This window comes from Corvus hawaiiensis, chromosome Z (genome assembly GCF_020740725.1).
Source record: "Corvus hawaiiensis isolate bCorHaw1 chromosome Z, bCorHaw1.pri.cur, whole genome shotgun sequence".
Lineage (NCBI taxonomy): Eukaryota > Metazoa > Chordata > Aves > Passeriformes > Corvidae > Corvus > Corvus hawaiiensis.
In genome coordinates, this window is record NC_063255.1 from 76,542,799 (window position 1) to 76,567,750 (window position 24,952).

Sequence of the window (24,952 nt, forward strand, 5' to 3'; positions counted from 1 at the left end):
CTGATGGATTGCACGTCCTTGTGTGAAGAGGGAATTTGGACTTAAAGCCAGTATTTATGCATACATAAGCATTGTGCATGAACATTGCACGTTCAGAACGAAAACCAACTATCACCTGTCCAGGGTAAACACTGCAATAACACCAACACACTTCTGCCATCAGGTTCACAGGCAGCTTAACCAATTCTGTGCTTGCAAATAGCCTGTTCTGGCATCTGTTGTCGCTCGGAACCGGGGAAAGTCACACCTAGATACTGCAGGACCATGACAATCTCTCCAAATACAAAGCAGTCTCCGGGTGACACAAGTGACTACAGCAAGCTCCAATAACGTAGCAGGGAACGCAGATTTGTTGTGTTCTCTTTGTCATGATGGGTTTATAATTCACAGAGAAGGGCTTCAGTTGGAAGGGACCTTAAAGACACTCTAGATCCAGCCCTCTGCCATGGGCAGGGACACATTCCACTAGCCCAGGTGGCTCAGACCACATCCAAGCTTGGGCAAATACCCAAGGACACCTTTTCTGTTTTACAAGGTCAGATTTCCATGCTCCTATTCACAGATGGCTGCAGTCGCATGCAGAGGATTGCCGGCTTGGTCACTCTCATCTCCACAACCCAGCAATGGTCCTAGTTTGGATGGCTCTCACTGCTCCCAAGACCCCAGGGAGCAGCTACTGCCTTTGCTCCTTCCGCTTTCCTTTCCAGGATCAGTGATTTACCGCTGCTTCCTCCACGTCTCAGACAACTGGAAGAGATAAGGGACTGTGGATGCAGCTTCTGACAGAGAGCTGATAACACTCCGCTGCGTATTTTCTTCTCCTGCCACTACGCTGTCAGGCTGCCTACACAAAGTTGCTCCTGCTTGGAAAGGGGCTGGTGTGAGCAGCAGGACTTGATGCTGGCTGGAACATTTCCAAGACCTGGACAAAAGCAGCGTTCTGTGGAAGGCCACCAGCTGCCCTTTGCCAGCAGCACAAGGTGTGAAGGCCCCTTTGAAGGCCATCCCTGCACAAGGACAGCCTGGCCTTCCAGTACCTCCGCCAGTCCCCAGAACACCTTTCAGCCTTTGGGGCTGGCCCTGTCCCTCGCTCTGGAGAAGCAGCTTGCTGTTAGAGCTCCCATATCCACAGCTGCTGGCTGGATTACCATGTTTTACCACAGACAGCCCTTCAGACAACAGTACACAGAGGCTCCATCTGCAATAAAAGGGGATTTTTTCCCAACTTTTCCCTTGGACCAGCAGTGTGCAGCAAGCACATCTGGGCCTCATTCAAGTCTCTGTGGGGGCCGGTAGTCAGCTCCTGTTGGGAATTCAAAGCTTTTACTCTACTTTCCACAGCAAATCGTGAAGCAAACTCAGCTGCACCAAACCCCCAATTTCACTTTAAAAATTACAATTTTCTTTTTCCTCTACTCAAGCCATGAAGAAAACAAACTTTACTTGAGTGAGCTGGAGGCACAGCGTCCTCCCAGATCCTTCATGAGCAGAAAAATACTCCAGGGGAAGAAGCCAGAGTTTCCTGATACTTCGGAAGCTTTGCAAAACCTTCCCACCTGTGGTGGTACTGCACCCTCCTGAATTCCTGGAGCTCTCACTCACCTCAGGTAGAGTTTGGACAGGAAGGGGCAGGAGGAGGGAAGACTTTGCAAACACTGTCACGAGGCCAGGGCTGTTTTCATTTATGGTGACACGTTGTAGGACGTAATCTTTTAATTAATGTGAGTGAGGGAGGTGCTGAAGGGCAAAAATTCTCAGTAACGAGGACATCTTCCACTTGCACAGCAAGGTAAATGAAGGGGAAAGTGCAATCCTATCTTTCATGGAAGGAATTTGATACACTTTCTTGTTGCCTAGACAGCGGTGATTTAGGGCACCTAATCAGGCTCCCACAGTATCATCCCATCTGTTTGGCCACATTTTCTTTCTTGTGCTCATTGTGCACGATTTCTGCTCGCCGGGTGGCTCCTGGCTGCAGTTCTACGCTCAGGGGAGTCCCGTTTTCTCAGCAGGCCTCTGCAGCGAGTCTGTAGCCAACGTGTGGCTCTGCTGCCATGCCAAAGGTGCCGTTCCCTTGCCCAGCCTGGCTGCAGCTGGGGGATCTGCTGGGCACGGCTGGGGATTTTCACGGCCAAAAGCCTCCAGGCGTCCTCACGTCGACATCTGCCCATTGCTTTGGAGAGCACAAATGGCAGAACACTCATCTCAGCTGACAAATGTCATTTATTGCAGATTGCTACACCTGCGCTGACAATATAGAACTCTACAGATCTAACTTCAAGTTAAAAAAAGTTCTTTATTAGATTTCTACAACAATGCAAGGTAAAAATATACAAATACCAACTTCTGTCAACAAGAATTAATTTATTGGCAACCTCTACAGCAACTCACTATACACAAAGATCAATTGAAGGTTAACAACTTAATTTATTGCATACTACTACAAGCGTACAGCCCATATATCAGTAGAAAAATATCAATATCCCTCTCTAATTAGCCCTATGCCAATAACTCAATAAACAGCATATTTAATAATTCAATACACATATTTAAATAGAAAATTCAATATTTAATAACTCAATAAACACATTTAAATAGAAAAAAGACATTTATAACCACCACAATATACAGATAGAAATATAGATTAAATATTAGATATTACATACTATATCTATAAATAGATACATACAACAAACCTATCTATAGGCAACCCTACCAATCTACATATCCATACAACTAAATCAATACAAATATATAGCTGTACATCTCAACACATATGTAAATATAGTTACACCTAGAAATAGATCAATATACATAGAAAAATATAAAAATAGACATATATACCTAACCAAATACTACTATACCTATTTAAGTAGCCATATACCTATAACTACATCAATAGAAATAGATACCTAGAAAACAGTATACATAGGAAACAGAACTTAACACAGATATAACGACATACATATATACTTAGATAGATATATACACATATATATAATTACAAACATATATGTATATATATACATACCATACACCCATAAATATAACAACATACATATACAAATATACCTATACAAATAGCAACCTACATATAAATATCCATGTAATGGTCACTATCTTATGAGCAAGTCCATACATCTTTAAACAGAGATACAAGAAGAGGGATTCCAGCCGCCCCATCATCAAAGCCTCTCCCTCGGTCTCTTCCTCCCGTGCAGAGCAGCTCTCCTGGACGGGGACAGCAGATGGGACACCTGGCAAGCAAAGGGAACACCGAGTCAGGATCGGGACGTTTCCCTTGGCAGCACCTGCGCTTCCATCGGGGAAGAGAAATCTCAGAGCCTCCCCAGGAGGGTTAGAAAGAAAAAGCAGGCCCAGCGGGCCAGGCTGCGGCGAGCGCAGCCCCGGCGGGACCGTCCCGCAGCCCCCGGCAGCGCAGCACAGCCGGCACCGCTGCCGGGCCCTGCCGGCACAGCTGCCTTGCCCAAGGACAGCCCCTGTGCCGCCCGGGGCAGCCGCGCTGAGCGGCCCCAGCACGGGCAGGGCCCGCTCCTGCCCAGCCGGCCAGTGCCCGCGGCCAAAGCCCACGCCAGCCTCACGCCCACCCTGCCTCAGCGGCCCTGGGGCCTCACCCAGGGTCTCGGGCGGCAGCAGCAGGTCCGTATTCGCTGCTCTCGCTGTGGCCTTCCGCTTCTCCCTGCTGGTTCTCGTCACTCTTCCGCTCTTCTCAAGGTCTTCAGGGCAGCTGTGGCAAAAGTGGAGGCTCTGGAATTGGTTCCAAGGCCTGGCAGAGCTGCAGTCCCAGACCCCTCCGTGCACCCTGCTGGCCCCCTCCATCCCCTCAGCCCTGCCATGCCCTTGGCAAACGCACAGCCGCCTTCAGTTTCTTCAGACCCCCACAGTCCTCTCACGCCCCTCAGTCCCCTCAGATCCATCCTGTCCCCTTAGACCTGCCAACCCCCTCAGCTTGTGCCACTTCCCTGTTACCTCAGTGCCGCTTCGCCCTCTGCTCCCCCAAACCCCCCAGTCCCACCAGCACCTCAAGGTCACCGTCCCTTCAGTGTCACTGCCTCCTCAGCGTCCTCAGCCCCCTCTGTCTCACCGTCCTCCAGCAGCTCCTCAGGGCACAGGGCCTGCGGCCACCGGCAGCTCCCACCGCTCCAGGGACACCGGGGCTGCAGCTGCTGCTCCGCCCGGCCCGGCCGCCAGCTCGGAGCCAGCACAGGAGGAGGGGACAGAGGGGGCACAGGGCGAAAAGCAAGAGATTTAAAAGGTGGCTGAGGGCAGAAGGAGCTTAGAATCCAGCCTAGGCCTATATAAACATCAATCTATGTATCTAAACACCCAAATATCTCTAACTATATAACTATGTACATTTATAAATACAACTTATATATATACAAATTTTTCTCTACACATATATAACTATAACTGCAAATCTATAACTGTAACTGCCTATGTATAAATATAATTATATCATATGTATAACTATATAAATTTACACAGATCTATAAATACATGCACCTATAAACACAACTGTATAAATCTATAAATACTATATGTAACTAATAAGTAGAGTATAAATACTATAAATAACTATATAGATATATAAATATAACTATAGACATCTATAAATCTAGCTACAAACAGAGGGATTCCACCTGCCCGATGGTCACAGGCTCTCCCTCGGTCCCTTCCTCCCACGCAAGGCAGCCCTCCTGGAGAGGTAGATCAGATGGAATCTGGGAAGCAAAAGGAACACTGAGTCAATATAGGCCTTCAGGCATCTCTCCTTTTGGAAGTAACTGCCTTTCTATCAAAGACTGTAAAAGGTGACCTGAAAGGCAGACTCTCACTTGGGAGTTTGAAGGCTGCTCTTTAGAGAACAGAGAGCATTCCAAGTTTGCAAAACCTCCAAAGGTTTGAAGTATCCCGACAGAGTCTCAGCACCCGCAGTGCAAATGGCACCAACGAGAGCCTGAAGCTCAGACAGTCCCAGCTTCTTCCCACACAGAAGCCCAGCCTTGTTCTCCCTCTGTGCTGACAGAGACACCTCAGTCCTCACTGAAACGGCTGAAGCTGAAGGGTGCTGTGAGCTGGGTTATGAACCAGCTCCATTACCTGGGACCTACAAACTGCCCTCTGCAGTGAGCAACAGCGGCTTCAACTCGACCATCAGCTCTGGCAGGAAGAGCTGGGAGGGAAAGAGCTCCCCATGAGGCCTGCAGGCTGCACCAGCCTTGCTCAAGAATGCAGATCCAAGGTGCTCTCTCTCTCCTGTTAGTTCTCGCTAATTTGGGGTAAGTTAAGTTTTTCCTTTCCAAATCATAAATCCCTGTGGTTTATGATTTGTTTGGCCTCTGAGCTTCTGCTGCTTGTATTTTTAACATGGCTCACTAGGGCTACCAGCAGATTGGTCCTACATTGATTTAATGTGCTGAGACAAAAAGCTCAGACTTCTACATTGACTTTTTGCTGGGGTTTTGCTCTCTTGCTTCAAGAGTCACTCAGTGCTGCCTCCAGAGCACTGTCACCCTGCAGCAAACTCATCCACGGACTTCAGCTCAAAATTGGGACACCCGGGTTGGTGACACAACTCCCACAGGGTCAGGGTTATTCACGGCTCTCTGGCCACAGCACAGCACTCGGTGTCAGTGCCTCTGGAGAAGCGTGGAGGGCAGGGCTCGGGGAGGCTGTGCCAGGGCAGGAATTGAACGAAAGGCACCAGGGAGCACCAACCCTGCAGACAGGAACTCAACTCTTCTCATCTCCCTTCCTGCCAGAGGCAGGCTCAGAGCAGCCACCTCAGAGCTCTCTAAAGCAGTGTGGGCTCTCTCCTTACCAGGCTCCTCGGGCTCTGGGGAACTGTTCCTGCAGCTCTCGGTGCCAGGTGAAGCTCCCTCTGCTGCAGCCCTGTTCCCAGCCTCCCCTCCTGAAGACTCAGGGGCAACACTAAGATTGACCTGAAAAGAAAACCAGAAAGAAAGAAACCCAAAGATCACTTACTGTTTTCTGCAGGGACACAGTAGATCAGAGCCTGCCACATTTTCTTCTCTTGAAGAAGAAAATGCTCTTGAAAACTGCTGTGTCTGAGTTTACAGAAGACAGAACTTCATCACACTTGGCAATGAGATATTGGGGATCCCAAAAAATCCCACACTCCACCTTGACTCTGCCCTTCCTGGCTAATATATCTGCAGCAGGCAGTGGGTCTGCATATTAAACAAAACAGAGAAATTCTTTGGCAAAGTTGTATAATAATATGCAAAAAGGCCAGTGCCAACACAGGAACTGAACACTCCAGGCAAGGCTGGGAAGAGGCAAGGGTTAAGAGGAAGGGGATTCCTAAGTCAAAGAGGGAATCTGGCAAACACAAGGACTCATGGTCCCTGACTGAACTGCTCTTCCACACAGAAGCAGCCCCTGGGCTTCAAGGAGTCCTTAACCCTTTCATGTCCAGCATCATCATTGTCCTGCTCACCAATCACACAAGTCATGGGGCCTCAAAACCAACACTTCTGCCCCCTAAAAGCTCCACTGCTCACACACTTTCATCCCTTGTTCCTAACAAAGTCTGCACCCCAAAGGCCTTCAACAGTGGAGAAGATTGACTTCTCAAACACAGTCCAAAAGCTGCCAAAGCTGACAAAGTTGACACTGAACACATGCAGTGGGCACTAAGGAAGGAGTCCTGCCAGCTCCTGGCACAGGGATGTGCCCCTCCCTCCACAGCCCTGAGCACAACAGCAGAACAGTCACATCCAGCTGCAGCTTTGCAGGGACTGCATGGGAGCACACATCTCTTCCCACAGAGATGCCCAAGAGGAAGGTGCCTGAGCTCTGGTACACGGAGAGCAAGACTGGCAAGTTTGCCCAGCTGAGGATTTGCCAGATAGAAACTGGAATGGAGGCACCAGGCTACTGAGAGGACAAGAAAGCTGCAGCTCCAGCCCATCCCCAAGCACGGCTCTGGCAGCGCCTGCACGCTCGGCTCGGCACAGCTCACACAGCAGCAGCAGCAGCAGCTGCAGCCCAGCCCTTGCTTTGCCTTGGCCTTCCCACCCAAAACAGGCAGAGCCCACGTCTGCTGCTCTAACAGAGGCACCTCTCGCATGCCCCTCCCTGCAGGGGACACTTTGCCTTCAGTGGCAATTCTCCCCACACTCTTCTCTTCTTTCCCATCACACAGAGCCTCTTAGAACCTACAGAGCATCACCACAAAGGCCCCTGCACCAGGGATTCTTCCCAGCAAAAGGAGCACCCAAACCTGGCCACCACAGGCTCACGCCTCTCATCCTCACTAAGGGGGGAGACTTTCCATTCCCTCTTCTTTTGGAATCTTGCTTGACCAAGCAAATCCTTCCTTGTCCATTCAAAGCTTAATCCAAGAAGCCTTTGCTTCTCAGCCATGCCACAACATTCACAGCTCTCAGCCCAGCCCCGTTCATTCCCACCCAATGGAGTTACCTGAGCACAGGGAGACCTTTCAGGCAGGGATGGTGACAGCATCTCCTCCAGTGTCTCAAGAACAAGGTCGAGATCCAGGGGTGGCAATTCCTCTTGCCCAGGACTATTCCAAGCCCAGCTGGAGGCCGTCCATGCTGCCCAACCAGCACTGCCACGTGAAGCACTGGGGGCTGAACTGCCCGGTGTGGCTGCAGGAATCCAAACACATTGGTCAGGCTCCAGAATGTGGCTTTGGGACACAGAGCTCTATTGCTGCCTTGCAGCAAACATCACAGGAAGCACACAGCAAACCCAATTCCAGAAATGTATTCCAACTTCCCAGGGGATTGGAAGACTGATTTCTTCCTCGCAAACAGTATTTCTTCTAATTGATGGGTATGTATATTAAAGGATGGATTGTAAAACTGATCTACACACAAAGACTTTGTAATCTCAGCCTTTTCTATCTCCCCAGCAGCTTTTGGATGTGGCTGCTTCTGAGTTTCTCATCCCAACAGACCACAGAAAGTGGATGCACCCAGGAAGAGCCCAGATCTGCAGACACACATGCTAAAATTCAACTGTGATTGTATTGTAAAAAGCAACCTTGTGGGTGAGGCCGTATTCTGCAGCTGCAGCGTTTCTGGGGACACACAGAGCTCCCTGAAATTTAATAGCCTTCTTTGCAGGAGAGACAATCTGCAACCTCTGCAATATCCCGTCAGCATCCTAGTTGGGCTTCATTCCAAGGAAGATGGGGGTGCACTTGACACTGACTGCTTGTGGACCAATGTTTTTTGCCTCTCCCTTTCATCCCTACAGAGAGGCTGCCTGGAAAACGGCCAGAACACCCTCCAAATCTGGAGGAAGGACAGCAAAAGCAGACAGAGATTGGTTTTGTTTTCATGGTGCTGCTTCCCCGTACACTTGACACTTTCTACCTGATTCTCACTTGAGATCTACCCATGACAGAGCACTGTGCAAAAAGACTTCAAACGGTCACTTTCCAGGACCTGTTTGAAAAGCAAGGGTACAAACTCTCTCCCTACCTGATGGGCTGTAGGCTGGGGTGTGCTGCTCTGAAGATGTGCAGCTGCGCTTCTGTGGAAGGGCCACGGAAGTTCTCTGATGGTCTACAGGAACCAGGGGAACCATGAGCTCAGGGTGGCGTTTAAGGTCCATGCGAACCAGTGGAATGATGAGCTCACGCTTGAGTGGAAATTTCCATGTGCCTGGTTCCTCTGATGAGACCCCAGAAAGTCCAGAGGTGGCAAACATTCTCTTGGGAGGTGGTGGGGAAGCGTCAGACTCCTGAGCACCTGGACTTGCCTTGGGAGGTCTGGGAGGCAGCTCTAAACCCTCAGGTGAGACAGCACCGAGGTGCTGGTATGAGGGAGCTGTGCAGGAGGCAGGGAAGAGGAAAGGAGGCAAAGGGAAGACTAGGTCAGTATTGGTTCTCAGGTATGCTTCCCTTGGCAGCAACTGTACTTCTGTCAGGGAAAAGCTCCCATCCCCCCAAGCAGGATTACAAAGAAGAAAAAAAAAAAACCAACATGTTCCCGGGCTATTCAACAACCAATTCCTTGTCTACTTAGCTCTCCCCTACTCGTTCAACCGTCTGGGAAAACCGTCCCACTGCAATTCCTTGGCAGGAGGCAACTGCCAGAAACCCAGCTGCTGGGTCTTTCCCTCTGCGCCAAAGGGACAGGAGGCTCCCTGCAGCTGGGCGGGACCACAACCGAGCCCTCGGCTTCCACACCCCCACGGAGAGCTCCCCAAGCAACCCCAGGGCCGGGCAAGGAGCAGAGCCAGCCACAGCTCGGGGCTGGGCCAGCTGCAGGCCCAGCGGGCCAGGCTGCGGCGAGCGCAGCCCCGGCCGGACCGTCCCGCAGCCCCCGGCAGCGCGGCACAGCCGGCACCGCTGCCGGGCCCTGCCGGCACAGCTGCCTTGCCCAAGGACAGCCCCTGTGCCGCCCGGGGCAGCCGCGCTGAGCGGCCCCAGCACGGGCGGGGCCCGCGGCCAAAGCCCACGCCACCCCCCGCGCCCGCAGCTCCCACCCCGTCTCACCGGCGCTGGGGGGGTGCCCGGCGAGGAAGTCCAGCAGCGGCCGCTCCGTGTTGAGCTGCTGGAAGCGGCTGCGCTGGCGGCTGCGCACCTCCAGCCCGGCTGCCAGCCGCTGCCTGTTGGCCCTGGTCAGGCGCTTGATGCGCAGGAGGAGGTCGGGGCGGTCGCGGCGGAAGTTGGGATTCTGGAAGTGCACGATGGGCCCAGCATCGCCCGGCACAGCCGCGCCAAAGCAACCCAGCACTTTCTGGAAGCCGTACAGATTGAGCTGCCGCACGACGCTGCCGAAGTGAGTGGCTTTGAAGGAGTCCGGGACCGCCGCCCCTCTGTCTCTGCCCGCCCCGTCGGCGCCGGGCGGGCTGAGCAGCTCCTGCTCAAAGAGGGCGCGGTCGATGAGCAGCCCCCGGCCCTGGGTGTCCCAGCGCACGGAGCGGACGCGGGGGCTGTTCGCCAGGCGCCACAGCTTGGCGGGGAAGGTGCTGGCATCGAGCCCGGCGGGCAGCGGCAGCTCGGCCATCGCGCCTGTCGCCCACTGGCGCCGCAACGGCCGCAGCGCAACGGCCGCAGCTGCAGCGGCGGCGCGCGGCCTGAGGGGGGCGCTGCGCTCGGCCCCGCGCGGGAACGAGCGGCACAAAGCCGGGGCTGCGGGCACAGCGCGGGCGGGGCGGCTCCCGGGGCGCTGCCCGGGCACGGCACGGACCGGCACGGGGCAAACCCTTGCTTTCTCTGCCTGGAATCGGCCTTCTGCCTTTGCTTCGCAGCACGACCCCAAACCACCAAGGCAAGCGCAGCAAATTTCAGAAAGGGTCCAAACTGAGGAATCCCATGGGAAACTGTTCCTATGTGTCAAGTGACAGCCGCATCTCTCTGTGTTCTGCATGGCTGAAGGGAGGGAGGAAAAAGATCTTCGACTGAGTAGCTTCACTCTTTTGCTTGGGGTTGCTAACAGAGTTCCCTACTTCAAAGCGGACTGGTCCAACAAGACCAGGGGAAATGATGGAAAGGAGACACTTGAGGACTTGCTTTTTGCCTCTTTTCCAGCTAACTGGCTGGTTCTGTCTCACTGTCTCTGCCTGTCTTGGGCACATTTGGCCCAGTTCTCATTCTCTGGAGTCAGAAGCAGCAACAGGAAGGGGCAGCAATTTTGTCAGCGTTGCCATCAAAGCTTAAGTCCCGCACCGTGGATGGATGTTGCCGTCCCCAAGGGATTAATGACCTAGAGTTGTAGTGAACTCACGCTGGTGTCTCTCCGAGAGATTTTGCCTTTTTCTTTCCTCAGGAATCATTTCTTCTCTTCTTTTTTTTCCCCAGTCTGGGGAGAGTTCCAATGCAAAATCCCTCCTGCAGCCAAGTCTTTTCAATGGAGACTAACCAAGGTGATCTTCCAATCCTCTATGCTTAGTGTCACTTGTTATTTTAAATTCTCTCTGGAACTGGAAACATTTTTCTGTTCGTAGCAGGAAAAAATAGACCTAATTCTTCCATCTCTTTAATTCATGCCCTTTTTTTTTTTTTTATGTCTCTACATCATTTTACCCTGCGGGCTCATGTTTGGTGCTGTGGCATAAGCTCATCCCACACACAGAGGGGATGTTCTCCTTACATCCAGCCTGTCTTGAGTTCCAGCTAACACTGCCTTCTCTTGCCCTCCTTCCAGGTCCCTTTGTGAGGAGCCCTGCCCTGTCACTTCAGTCCCTGGCCTATGGGTGACCCAAGGATTGTTGGTCTCACCACATTCTGGAATAGTCTTTTGCACGGAGTGGTTTAGAGATGCCCTGTCATCTCTTCCTCTGTGTGCTGGCTTTCTCAGAAAAATTGAAACCCACTACCTAGAAAATCTCTTCCCGATTCATCTTCAACAGCTTAAAACAGTACCTGAATTACGAATGATCCACCTCGGTGGGATGGGGTTTGTCTTTCTTTAAGCGCAGTGTAACAACTCCTGTAAAACTTATCCCAGCGACCGAATTGCAACACCATTTCTAAGGAATAGGCAAAAAGGAGAAGACAGGAGTTCAGAAAAGAAGGGACATCTTTCCCCATGTTTCATTTGTCTATGCACTGCTTCATGCAGAAAAGCCTCTTTTTGAAGATCTCCTCTGTAATCTCTGTGAGTTCTGAGAAACGCACGGACACTGGACCTGTGCCCTACTAGAGATGAGGAAGCAGGTGGCTGAAAAGCGGATTGTGCATTGGAATGTTTAGTCACCCCTGTAGTATGGTTATGGTTGCGTTGACTTTTCCACAGTACTCCGTGGCTAAGAATGAGAAGTTACCCTTAGCTGTGTTTTAAGGATACTGAAACTTGAAAAGAAGTGGGCTTATCTTGTGTCTGGCAGCATGACTCATTCCCAATTTTCTACCCTACCGGTAGAATTTAATGTCAGTTACCAACACCACAAGGCAAATAATGGATATTATATTTCAGTGTTTGGGCCAAAAATTGGTTTAATAATTAACAACAGAAAAGGTTGTTAATTTTTAGGAAAGAAAAATCCTTAAAACTGTGGTATGTGGTTTTAGATTTAAGATTTTTCTCTTAAAATTAATCCTTTCCCCTTTAGAAGTAATTGGTAGAGAACATCACTCAATGTACAGGCCTGATGACTTAAAGTATTATTGCTGTTGCATATCTTTCCTTTTTCCCTACCTGGCACTGTAGCTTTTGAATCACAGTTTTTACCACTTTGAAAATGCAGTTTTAATGTTTTCCCTACTGGTGACTACTTACCAGTTCCAAGTAAAAGAGCAGTCAGTTCTGAAAGCGAAATATGCCTTACGTAAATCTGTTTTTTCACTGGTCTCCTGGTATTACGTGCAACAGGGGCAACGTTCAAACAGTCTAAACTGACTTATTTTTGAGAAGCTGTTAGAAATGATAAATATTTTCAGTATATCTGCAATACATTAGTGTGTGTTTCAGGTGAAACTGTCCTTTGTGCTCTTCTGCTAGCATGTAGGATCTCCTTGCAGCGTAGGAAGACACAATGTTCACTTTCGGATTGGCACACAGCTGTGTCACTGCCTTCACCTTTCCATCTCAGATGCTCAGAGAGTTTTTCCTCCAACACCTGCGACAGGTCTGTCGAGTTGAATTCACCCTAATTGTGTGCAAACAGCAGCCCAGAGATGCTGAGAAGAGCAAGGACGGTGGGTAGGTGTGCACGGACACAGCCGTGGGCTGATTGCTGTGTGGGCAGAAGGCTCTGGACAGCAGTACCATCTTCACTCTCCCAAGTTGGAAGAATATTTCAAATCTACATGAAATGAAAATAGTTCTCAAAATTTCTCAAAATGTATCAAATAATACATATTCATTTATCATATATTCAATTTATCTTCTATAGTATGATATAGGATGTATTTTAATAGATATAATAAATAGAATATGTCAAATTTATACTTGATCTTTTCCTAAGCCATAGCCTGTGGGGCTTATAGACCGTCTCCTAGCAGTGCTACAGTTTTGCCTTCTGGTCCTACTTATTATAGCATCGTTTCCCCTGCGAGTTCCTTCAGGGAACTTCACTCCAAGGGCTTCCATCACTTCAGCACTTGTGAGAACTTGTTGCTTCCCAGTTCTCCAGCATCCTTCTGGATTTTGGAGCATTTCAGCACTTGGGTCAGTGGCCCTTCTCTCATCCCTGCCCTGCAGCAGTTAGAGTCACCGTTCCCTCGCCCTTGCTCCAGACCCTTTGCCAAAGTGCTGCCAAAGGCAGCGCAGCTGGCTCAGGATCCCTGGTTGCTGCTGCTCTCCAGGATGAGCTTCAGAGGGACACTTGGAGCGCTCCCTAAAGAGCTCCCCGTGGGATGGGGGTGGATTTCTCCTCCCTGGGTGGCTCCTGGCTGCAGTTCTACGCTCAGGGGAGTCCCGTTTTCTCAGCAGGCCTCTGCAGCGAGTCTGTAGCCAATGTGCGGCTCTGCTGCCATGCCAAAGGTGCCGTTCCCTTGCCCAGCCTGGCTGCAGCTGGGGGATCTGCTGGGCACGGCTGGAGACTTTCCCCCCGTCCCTTCCCTCACCGCCAAAATCCTCCAACATCACCATATTTACATCTCCTCATTGATTCGAAAAACACAAACTAACGCTTATTTCAGTTTAAAAATTACATGTATTGCAGATTGTTACACTTGCATGGCTGATAAATACACAAAAACCAAAAGAAGGTAAAAAATTACATTTATTACAAATTGCTACAACCACACTATCAATTAATATACAAATATCATTTTAAGTTTAACAAAACTAATTTATTACAGATTGTTACAACTACTCTGATTACAAGTACAAAACACCAATATACCTATCTAAACAACCCTACACCTATACCTAAATAAACATAATTATATAAGCGTACAACTCTATACATACTTAAAAATAGCTGTAAACAATATACAGGCATAAATATAATTATACATTCAACATGATACATACAATACATATATAAAGAGATACATTTATGAAGATAACCCCCCTGTATACAAATACACAAGTACCAATATACTATTCTAAATAGCTCTATGCCTGTAACTCCATCAATGTATCTACACAGCTATACAACTGTATACATCAAGGTGAACAAAAGTACATATGTATGATTAAACATCCATACGTACATATAGATAAATGTAACTACAGATATAACTGTGCACATACACATACATATAAAAATATCAATATCCCTATCTTTCCCTATCTAAATATCCATATAACTACTTCAGTCTTACTACGCAGCTATACGACTGTATATACAATGAAAATATACCTAAATACAAACAAAAATATAAAAATACACGTAAACCCATACAAATGTAAATATACCTATACAAATATCAATCCACCCATCTAAACGTCCATGTACTTATATAATGACATAAATCTATAAATATCTTCAGAGGGATTGCAGGCGCCGATGTTCCCAGGCTCTCCCTCGGTCTCTTCCTCCCGTGCAGAGCAGCTCTCCTGGACGGGGACAGCAGATGGGACACCTGGCAAGCAAAGGGAACACCGAGTCAGGATCGGGACGTTTCCCTTGGCAGCACCTGCGCTTCCATCGGGGAAGAGGAAATCTCAGAGCCTCCCCAGGAGGGTTAGAAAGAAAAAGCAGGCCCAGCGGGCCAGGCTGTGGCGAGCACAGCCCCGGCGGGACCGTCCCGCAGCCCCCGGCAGCGCGGCACAGCCGGCACCGCTGCCGGGCCCTGCCGGCACAGCTGCCTTGCCCAAGGACAGCCCCTGTGCCGCCCGGGGCAGCCGCGCTGAGCGGCCCCAGCACGGGCAGGGCCCGCTCCTGCCCAGCCGGCCAGTGCCCGCGGCCAAAGCCCACGCCAGCCTCACGCCCACCCTGCCTCAGCGGCCCTGGGGCCTCACCCAGGGTCTCGGGCGGCAGCAGCAGGTCCCCGTTCGCTGCTCTTGCTGGCGGCCTTCAGCTTCTCCCTGCTGGTTCTCTCCGGCTCTTCTGAAGGTCTTCAGGGCAGCTGTGGCAAAAGTGGAGGCTCTGGAATTGGTTCCACAGCCTGGCAGAGCCACAGGCCCACACCCCTCCGTGCTCCCTGCTGGCCCCCTCCATCCCCTCAGCCCTGCCATCCCCTCAGCAAACCCCCAGTCCTGCCAGTTCCTGCAGACCCTCAAATTTTTCTCACCCCCCTCACTCCCTTCACACCCATTGAGTCCCCTTAGACCTGCCATCCCCCTCAGCCTGTGCCACTTCCCTTGTGGAACTTCTACCCCTCAGTCCCACCATTCATTCCCCACTTTTCCCAGTTCCCTCAGCCCCACTGGTCCCCTCAGCTCCCTCTAGAGCCCTCAGTTCCTGCCACTCCGCTCAGTCCTCCCAGCTCCCTCAGTCCTAACACCCCCCTTAGCCTGTGCCACTTCCCCGTCCCCTCAGTCCCCACCATCCCCAGCAGCTCCTCCACACCTCTCTGCTCCACCATTCCCTTCAGCTCTCCCAGTCCCTTCAATCCCCACCATTCCCCTCTGCTCCCCCACCATCGCTTCAGCCCCACCAGCACCTCAACATCAGTGTCACCTTCAGTGTCACCTCTCCCCAGCCCCCTCTGTCTCACCGTCCTCCAGCAGCTCCTCAGGGCACAGGGCCTGCGGCCACCGGCAGCTCCCACCGCTCCAGGGACACCGGGGCTGCAGCTGCTGCTCCGCCCGGCCCGGCCGCCAGCTCGGAGCCAGCACAGGAGGAGGGGACAGAGGGGGCACAGGGGGAAAAACAAGAGGTGAGAGAGGAAGCAGAGCAGGAAAGAGGTTAAAAAGCTGCCTATACCTATACAGATATCAATCTATGTACCTAATGCTCCATATACCCATAACTATATGAATGTATAACTGTGCACTTGTAACTATTTATAAACTTAACTGCATATATATAAATGCAACTGTACACATTTAAAAATGTAACTATGCAGACCTAGAAATACAACTATGCATACATAAATAAAACAATATACAGAAATATATATAAAAATTTACCTCTATACATCTTTAAATTCATCTATCTAGACATATCTATACAACTGTATAAATCTAGAAATATAACTACAGAGATGGATAAATATAACTATACACATCTATCAATATCACTATAGACAGAGGGATTGCACCTGCCAGATCTTCTCGCAGGCTCTCCCTCTGTCTCTTCCTCCCACTCAGGACAGCCCTCCTGGAGAGGTCAATCAGATGGAATCTGGGAAGCAAAGGGAACACTGAGCCGATATTGGCCCTTGTGCACATCTCCCTTGGGCAGCAATGGTCCTTCTTCTGAGGGACTGTTAAAGATGGCCTCAAAGGCAGACTCTCACTTGGGAGTTTGAAGGCTGCTCTTTAGAGAACAGGGAGCATTCCAAGTTTGCAAAACCTCCAAAGGTTTGAAGTCTCCCAATAAAGTCTCAGCACCCGCAGTGCAAATGGCACCAACGAGAGCCTGAAGCTCAGACAGTCCCAGCTTCTTCCCACACAGAAGCCCAGCCTTGTTCTCCCTCTGTGCTGACAGAGACACCTCACTGAAACGGCTGAAGCTGAAGGGTGCTGTGAGCTGGGTTATGAACCACATCGGGACACCCGGGTTGGTGACACAACTCCCACAGGGTCAGGGTTATTCACGGCTCTCTGGCCACAGCACAGCACTCGGTGTCAGTGCCTCTGGAGAAGCGTGGAGGGCAGGGCTCGGGGAGGCTGTGCCAGGGCAGGAATTGAACGAAAGGCACCAGGGAGCACCAACCCTGCAGACAGGAACTCAACTCTTCTCATCTCCCTTCCTGCCAGAGGCAGGCTCAGAGCAGCCGCCTCAGAGCTCCCTAAAGCAGTGTGGGCTCTCTCCTTACCAGGCTCCTCGGGCTCTGGGGAACTGTTCCTGCAGCTCTCGGTGCCAGGTGAAGCTCCCTCTGCTGCAGCCCTGTTCCCAGCCTCCCCTCCTGAAGACTCAGGGGCAACATTAATATTCCCCTTGAAAGAAAACCAGAAAGAAAGAAACCCAAAGATCACTCACTGTTTTCTTGGAATTACTTCAGGGGTACAAAACTTCATAGCCTGCCACATTTTCTTCTCTTGAAGTAGAAAATGCTCTTGAAAACTGCTGTGTCTGAGTTTACAGAAGACAGAACTTCATCACACTTGGCAATGAGATATTGGGGATCCCAAAAAATCCCACACTCCACCTTGACTCTGCCCTTCCTGGCTAATATATCTGCAGCAGGCAGTGGGTCTGCATATTAAACAAAACAGAGAAATTCTTTGGCAAAGTTGTATAATAATACGCAAAAAGGCCAGTGCCAACACAGGAACTGAACACTCCAGGCAAGGCTGGGAAGAGGCAAGGGTTAAGAGGAAGGGAATTCCTAAGTCAAAGAGGGAATCTGGCAAACACAAGGACTCATGGTCCCTGACTGAACTGCTCTTCCACACAGAAGCAGCCCCTGGGCTTCAAGGAGTCCTTAACCCTTTCATGTCCAGCATCATCACTGTCCTGCTCACCAATCACACAAGTCATGGGGCCTCAAAACCAACACTTCTGCCCCCTAAAAGCTCCACTGCTCACACACTTTCATCCCTTGCTCCTAACAAAGAAGTCTGGGCCCCAAAGGCCTTCAACAGTGGAGAAGATTAATAGCCAGAGATCTGCCAGGATGAACCACACTTCTCATAGAGATATGATGGAACTCCATTTATTCCATTGTCAGACCCATAGTTATACCCTAATTCTCCAAGCACGCATAAGCAAGCTCCATACTATTGGATTACAGCTACTGTTGATGCGGCCTTTAATAGCAAGTGATTGGTTACAGTTTAATATGCACACGACTAACATAAGTCTTTCTCTTTCTATGGTCAGCATCCCACTCCGCCACATCCTGTCGGGTTGCCACATCGGCATTGCTCCTCTCTTTTTTCTCTAGTCAAGGACAGTTCACTAATACAGCTTGGATTGTGCATGTACATTCACTCAGCAATTTCTCTACAAAGATTGACTTCTCAAACACAGTCCAAAAGCTGCCAAAGCTTCCACTTCATCACCACAAAGGCCCCTGCACCAGGGATTCTTCCCAGCAAAAGGAGCACCCAAACCTGGCCACCACAGGCTCACGCCTCTCATCCTCACTAAGGGGGGAGACTTTCCATTCCCTCTTCTTTTGGAATCTTGCTTGACCAAGCAAATCCTTCCTTGTCCATTCAAAGCTTAATCCAAGAAGCCTTTGCTTCTCAGCCATGCAACAACATTCACAGCTCTCAGCCCAGCCCCGTTCATTCCCACCCAATGGAGTTACCTGAGCACAGGGAGACCTTTCAGGCAGGGATGGTGACAGCATCTCCTCCAGTGTCTCAAGAACAAGGTCGAGATCCAGGGGTGGCAATTCCTCTTGCCCAGAACTATTCCAAGCCTAGCTGGAGGCCGTCCATGCTGCCCAACCAGCACTGCCACGTGAAGCACTGGAGGCTGAACTGCCCGGTGTGGCTGCAGGATTCCAAACACATTGGTCAGGCTCCAGAATGTGGCTTTGGGACACAGAGCTCTATTGCTGCCTTGCAGCAAACATCACAGGAAGCACACAGCAAACTCAATTCCAGAAATGTATTCCAACTTCCCAGGGGATTGGAAGACTGATTTCTTCCTCGCAAACAGTGTTTCTTCTAATAAATGATAGGTAGGTATATTAAAGGATGGATTGTAAAACTGATCTACACACAAAGACTTTGTAATCTCAGCCTTTTCTATCTCCCCAGCAGCTTTTGGATGTGGCTGCTTCTGAGTTTCTCATCCCAACAGACCACAGAAAGTGGATGCACCCAGGAAGAGCCCAGATCTGCAGACACACATGCTAAAATTCAACTGTGATTGTATTGTAAAAAGCAACCTTGTGGGTGAGGCCGTATTCTGCAGCTGCAGCGTTTCTGGGGACACACAGAGCTCCTTGAAATTTAATAGCCTTCTTTGCAGGAGAGACAATCTGCAACCTCTGCAATATCCTATCAGCATCCTAGTTGGGCTTCATTCCAAGGAAGATGGGGGTGCACTTGACACTGACCGCTTGTGGACCAATGGTTTTTGCCTCTCCCTTTCATCCCTACAGAGAGGCTGCCTGGAAAACGGCCAGAACACCCTCCAAATCTGGAGGAAGGACAGCAAAAGCAGACAGAGATTGGTTTTGTTATCAAGGTCCTGCTTCCCAGTTCACTTGACAATTCCTGTCTGATTCACACTCGAGATGTACACATGACAGAGCACTGCAGGAAAATACTTCAAATGGTCACTTTTCATGATCTTCCTGAAAAGCAAGGGTACAAACTCTCTCCCTACCTGATGGGCTGTAGGCTGGGTGTGCTGCTCTGAAGATGTGCAGCTGCTGCTCTCTGGAAGTGCCACAAAAAGGCTTTGATGGTCTACAGGAACCAGCGGAATGATGAGCTCAGGCTGGCGTAGAAATCTGTGTGTGTCCTCTGAAGAATCCTCAAGAAGTCTGGAGGTGGCAAACATTTTCCTGGGAGTTGCTGGGAAAGCCTCACGCTCTTGAGAACCTGGACTTGTGCTGGAAGGGCCTAGAGGCAGCTCTGAATCCTCAGGTGAGGCAGCACCAAGGTTCTGGCTCAAGGGAGCTGTGGAGCAGAGAGGAAAGAAGAAAGGAAGCAAAGGGAAGGCTGAGTCACTATTGGTCCTTGGGTATGTTTCCCTTGGCAGCAACTGCACTTCTGTCAGGCAAGAGAAAAGCTCAAATCCTCACAAGCAGGGTGAGAAAGAAGAAATCCCCACATGTACTGGGGCTTTACAACAACCAATTCCTTGTCTACTTAGCTCTCCCCTACTCATTCGACAGTCTGGAAAAGTGTCCCATTGCAATTCCTTGGCAGGAGGCAACTGCCAGAAACCCAACTGCCGGGTCTTCTCCCTCTGCACCAAAGGGACAGGAGGCTCCCTCCAGCTGGGCCAAAGACCGAGCCCTCAGCACTCCGATGCACCCACGGAGAGCTCCCCAAGCATCCCCAGGGCCGGGCAAGGAGCAGAGCCAGCCACAGCTCGGGGCTGGGCCAGCTGCAGGCCCAGCGGGCCAGGCCGCGGCGAGCGCAGCCCCGGCCGGACCGTCCCGCAGCCCCCGGCAGCGCGGCACAGCCGGCACCGCTGCCGGGCCCTGCCGGCACAGCTGCCTTGCCCAAGGACAGCCCCTGTGCCGGCCGGGGCAGCCGCGCTGAGCGGCCCCAGCACGGGCGGGGCCCGTGGCCAAAGCCCACGCCACCGTTTGTTCCTGCAGCTCCCACCCTGTTTTTTGCTTCGCCACCGGTGGTTCCTGCCTGCTCTCTTTCTCTTTCTCACGCTCAGATGTGGGCAGCCGAGACCGCGGCTGAAAGCGCTGCTCGGCTGGGCCTGGCCGCCAGCCCAGCCCCCAGCACGGCCACAGGGCACAGAGGTGGCACAGCAGACAAGGCAATGGGGACAGAGGCAGCAGAGTGGGGATAGAGGTGACAAAGCAGCAGATGCCTTGACAGGTACCAAGAGACGTACCTAATTATCCATTGACACAGAGCATGTGAAAGAGCGGCCTCTAGAATGAAAACCTTAGCTTGATAGGTGTCACTATAAACATCTAGAAGCAGAACTAGAGGGAGAGGGGTTCCAGCTGCCCCATCTTCACAGCTTCTCCCTCGGCCCCTGTAGTGGTTTGGTCTAAAATACTCATTACTGTTTATCTGCTGTGAGATAAGAATTAGGAGAAATGCAAAGCAGGCACCAAACTTGAAAGAATAGAAAGAAGTTTATTAACAGACCTAAAAGAAGGGAAAAAAAATTATACCACCTTCAGAACTCTCCTCCTCCCCCCACCTTCCTCCCTTCTCCCACTGACAATGTAAAAAGACAACCCTTAAGATGTTCAGTCTGTTTACCACTGCCATAATAACCTTGTTTAGTCCATTTAGAAAGAGAAGTCTCTTCTTGCTCATGCTATGAAAACAGTATCACAACGAGGCAGCCACCCACTTCCAAATATTGTTCAGTCCATTTAGGAAGAGGAGTCTCTCTGCCTGCGTGTGAGTCCCTTCCCCCGACTTGCAGCTTGTTCAAGGTCACACACAGATAGCAATTGGTTTTCCCGCATTCGAGGGTCCACTCTTGAAGTTTTTTGGGGTACAATTTTAAGGTTGAGCCGTTCAGAAACAAAACCAGAGGCCCTTCTCCTTCCCTGGGAGCAAAGGGTCTTCCTCATCTTCATTGTTAGGACTATCTCTGGGAGCATCTCTAGGAACTGAGGTTTTCTCCTTTCCCATTTGGAGCAAAAGTCCTCATCAGGTTCATCTCTAGGGACTGAGGTTTTCTCCTTTCCCATTTGGAGCAAAAGTCCTCATCTGGTCCATCTCTCCCTGTCCAAACTTCTCATGAAATTACAGCTGCGGCAGCATCTGCCTATCTCAGCGCAGGTGCTTTTGCTTACGAGTTGAACACTCCACCCCCCAGATCTTCATGGAATTACAACGGGATACTCTGATGTATCATAGCTTCACAACAGAATTTCAGCTTAAAGCATCTCCTCTCTCTCTTCCCTAGGGTTTTCAGCTCTTCACAGCAATAAAAAGGGTTAATCTCACCTCGGCCTTGCAGCTTTGCAGCTGGAATGTTGAATTTTTCTCATCGCAGTGGAGAGGGGGGAGAGCCGAGCCACTCCGGCTGCCCACGGCAAGGCAGTGGGGGGGGTTCCACGGCTGGAACAGGTCCATAGGCTCCAGGATGGCCGTGGCCCGGCCCAGCCTGGCCCAAGCAGGGCCTGGCTGGGCCCGCTGGCCCCCACTCGGGGCCCGCAGCCACCGTGTCCCAGCGCCGGAAACGAGAGAGAGCTTGGGGGGGAGGTTTGCCTGTTCTTAAGTGTGGATCACAGAGGCGGTCACAACTTTAAGTGGCTTAAAGAATTGTCCATATTCAAACTGGCCAGCTGATAGGTTCTATCAGGTCCCAGAGGAAACTGTAAGCACCCCTTAGCAAGGACATCCCTTCCGGGACTATGCTTGCTAACCTATGACAAGGTCATAGTGAGAATTCCAGCTGCTTGACTTTGGGCCTTTACTGCCTCAGTGGAACAGAAACATAACTCAGTGTTACACTTGGTCACAGATTTTGGGGGTTTTATACCCTATAGATTTTTGCCACATGCTCCTGGAAATAAATACCCAATTTCAGTGCCCATTTGCCTGCAAACTATGGAGCAGCAGCAGAGGGCTCCAAGAAGCAGCACATTAGAATTTCATGTCTGAGCAATTAGGTGGGGTGGGCTTGAGGTTCCCAGGCAGAAACGTGTGGTTTGTGTGTGGGTTTGCAGCACGCAGCCCTGGGCAGTGCCTGGAGTGAGATCTGTCCTTGCTCACCTGTGCTGGGAACAAGGAGAGCACCTGGATTTCTGCTGGAGGATTCCTTACAGCTCGTGGCATAGGCCAGGTCAGAGTGTGAGGACATCAGGCCAGTGTTCCCCTGGTGTTACACATCCTTTGGGAGGGGGGAAGAAGAGTTACTGAGTGCCTGAAGTGATTCCAAGAAAATACCGAGTGACCTTTGGTGGACTTGTTTTTCTTTCTCTTTTAAGGAGGATGTCAGTGTTGTCCCTGAGCATTCAGGAGAGCAGCCTGTGAACAGAGCTGCCACAGAGACAGCCTTGCCTGGCAGCACAAGCAATGGGACCAGCTCCCTGGAGCCAGAGGAGCCTGGTAAGGGGAGAGCCCACATTCCTTGAGAGGGCTCTGAGAGGGCTGCTCTGAGCCTGACGGGCAGGAAGGGAGATGAGAAGAGTTCAGTCCCTGTCTGCAGGGTCGGTGCTTCCTGGGCCTTTCGTTGAAATCCTGCACCGGCATCACCTCCCCAGCACTGTCCCCCACGCTCCTGCAGAGGCACTGACCCCGAGTCCTCTGCTGTGGCAACAGCGCAGTGAATGAACCTGACCTTGTGGGAGTTGTGTCATAACCCCGATGTCCCCATTCCAGCTGAGGGCCATGGATCCATTTGCTGCAGGGTGACAGCGCTACGCAGGCAGCACTGAGTGAGGTGAGTGTTGGAGCAACAGGAAAAAGCCCACCAAAATCTGAAGCCAGTGCAAAAGTCCAAACTTCTTGCCTCAAATCACAAAATTTGGTACCGGTCTGCTGATAACCTGAGACACAGGAGAAAAACAAGCAGCAGAACAGCTGAGGCCAAACATTTCTCAACTCTAAAGTAACTAAAGGAAAAGTAACTAAAGGAAAATCCAGTAACTAAAGGAAAAGCCTGAGCTCAGATTAGCAAGAACTCCAAGGAGAGAGGGAGCACTTTGGATCTGCATTCCAGAGCAAAGCTGGTGCAGCCTGCAGTCCTTGTGTGGAGCTCTTTCCCTCCCAGCTGTTCCTCCCAGAGCTGATGGCAGAGTTGGCAGAGCTGTGTCTCGCTGCAGAGGGAGTTCCTCAATCCCAGGGAACGGAGCTGGTTCGTGACTCGGCTCACAGCACCCTTCAGCTTCAGCCGTTTCAGTGAGGACTGAGGGCTCTGTCAGCACAGAGAAAGAGCAGGGCTGGGGTTCTTTGTGTGGGCTGCTTCTGTCTGTGGTTAAAGCTCTCATGGGTGCTACTTGCACTGCAAGTGCTGAGACTTTATGGGGACACTTTAAAGCTTTTGAGTTTGGAAAACGCCGGAATGACTGCTGTTCCTTAGGGAGCAGCCTCCAATGCCAGGTGAGGGTCTGCCTTTGCAGCCATCTTTCCCAGTCCCCGGTAGAAGTACAGCTGCTGCCCTAGGGAAAGGTGCCCAAGGGCTGATACTGACCCAGAGTCCTCTGTGCTGCCCAGAGCTCTGCTCGTTGTACCTGGCCAGGAGCGCTGCCCTGCACGGCAAGAAGGGGCCGAGTTCCCAGCCTGGGCCGGCCCTGGGGGTGACGATGGCGGCAGCGCTGCGGGGCCACAGCGCCTCGTGCAGAGCCCCCACTGCTGCCCCGAGGTCCCTGCGGACACCAAGAGACTGAAGAGGGACCATGAGGAGAGCCTGGCAGGCGGCCTGGAGCTGCCCAGCCCTGCTTCCAGCTGCTCCCAGCCGCACCTGGAGCCAATCCTGAGCAGGGACCTGCTGCTTCCACCCTTGAGCCACCTGAGCAGTGAGACCGGGGGAAAATGAGAGGCTGGGGGGGTTAGGTGGTGTGGGGTTTGAAAATCTTTGGGTCCGTGCAGAGGTGGGGTCAGTCATGTGCAGGGAGAGCTGGAGCATCTGTCACTTGTGTGCAGAGGGGAAGGACCTGGCAGTGAGGCTTCTGGCAGTGCTTTCCTGCCAAAGAAGTGCAAGGTAGGCCATTGTAGTGGTTTGCAGGACAAGGGAATGGGGAGCTGAGAGCCTCCTAAATAGACAAGGTCTTTGTTCTTGGAAAGCCCCAGACCTTGCTGGGTTTTTTTTCTTTCTAAGCCTGCTTGGGAAGATCTGGGATTTTATAGTCCCTGAGAGAAGTATAATTGCTGCCAAGGGAATTGTGCACACAGCTGATACTGACTCAGTGTCCCTTTTTCTGGCTTTCTCCAGACCCCTCAAGGACAAGTGAAGGGGCTTCTGGATTGCTCCCAGGTAAGGAGGCTTCCCCAGCTCTTCCAGAGAAAGTGGTCACCACTCTGAGCATTTAGGGGCTTTTGACCGATGCCGCCTCCGGGCACGGTCCTAGCTGACACTTGTTTGTTTGTTTATTGTAACCGCTGTTGTAGTCATCTGAAGACATTTTTAGACTGAAGTTGATAGTTCATGTATTAGCAGTGCAGTTGTAGCAATTTCCCATCAATTAAAGTTTTAATTGGAATGGGTGTTGATCTGTGTTACTCAAAGCAATTAGCAGAGGTAAACATTATGATACTGGAGGACTTTGGCAATGAGTGAAGGCAACTGGGGGAAAATATCCAAGCATGCCCAGCAGCTCCCTCAGTTCAGTAAAGCGGGGCAATGAAACCACAGATCTTTGATA

General features: G+C 51.0%; 1 protein-coding gene and 2 long non-coding RNA genes across 7 annotated transcripts; all 3 read right to left on the reverse strand.

The window, feature by feature from the left end:
• Nucleotides 1-3,037: 3,037 nt before the first annotated feature.
• LOC125320108 lies at nt 3,038-4,248 on the reverse strand. The gene is made up of 3 exons (XR_007201000.1): nt 4,106-4,248; nt 3,636-3,748; nt 3,038-3,257 (listed from the first exon to the last, which is right to left on the reverse strand). It is a non-coding gene; the product is annotated as an uncharacterized LOC125320108 (long non-coding RNA).
• A 476-nt stretch (nt 4,249-4,724) lies between these two features.
• LOC125320104 (heat shock factor protein 5-like) lies at nt 4,725-10,493 on the reverse strand. Its single transcript, XM_048292111.1, has 5 exons — nt 9,518-10,493; nt 8,499-8,846; nt 7,471-7,658; nt 5,846-5,966; nt 4,725-4,745 (listed from the first exon to the last, which is right to left on the reverse strand). The coding sequence occupies exons 1-5, from the start codon at nt 10,392-10,394 to the stop codon at nt 4,735-4,737; spliced, it is 1,545 nt and encodes a 514-aa protein (XP_048148068.1). The 5' UTR covers nt 10,395-10,493; the 3' UTR covers nt 4,725-4,734.
• Nucleotides 10,494-13,674: 3,181 nt separating this feature from the next.
• Nucleotides 13,675-20,693, reverse strand: LOC125320107. Of its 5 annotated transcripts, none has more exons than XR_007200997.1 (7): nt 20,512-20,693; nt 19,315-19,610; nt 18,284-18,471; nt 16,844-16,964; nt 15,578-16,206; nt 14,880-14,986; nt 13,675-14,500 (listed from the first exon to the last, which is right to left on the reverse strand). It is a non-coding gene; the product is annotated as an uncharacterized LOC125320107 (long non-coding RNA). The 5 variants fall into 5 exon arrangements; XR_007200996.1 differs by having other exon boundaries at nt 20,268-20,693; XR_007200995.1 differs by lacking the exon at nt 20,512-20,693 and having other exon boundaries at nt 19,315-19,922.
• Between the last annotated feature and the right edge of the window lie 4,259 nt (nt 20,694-24,952).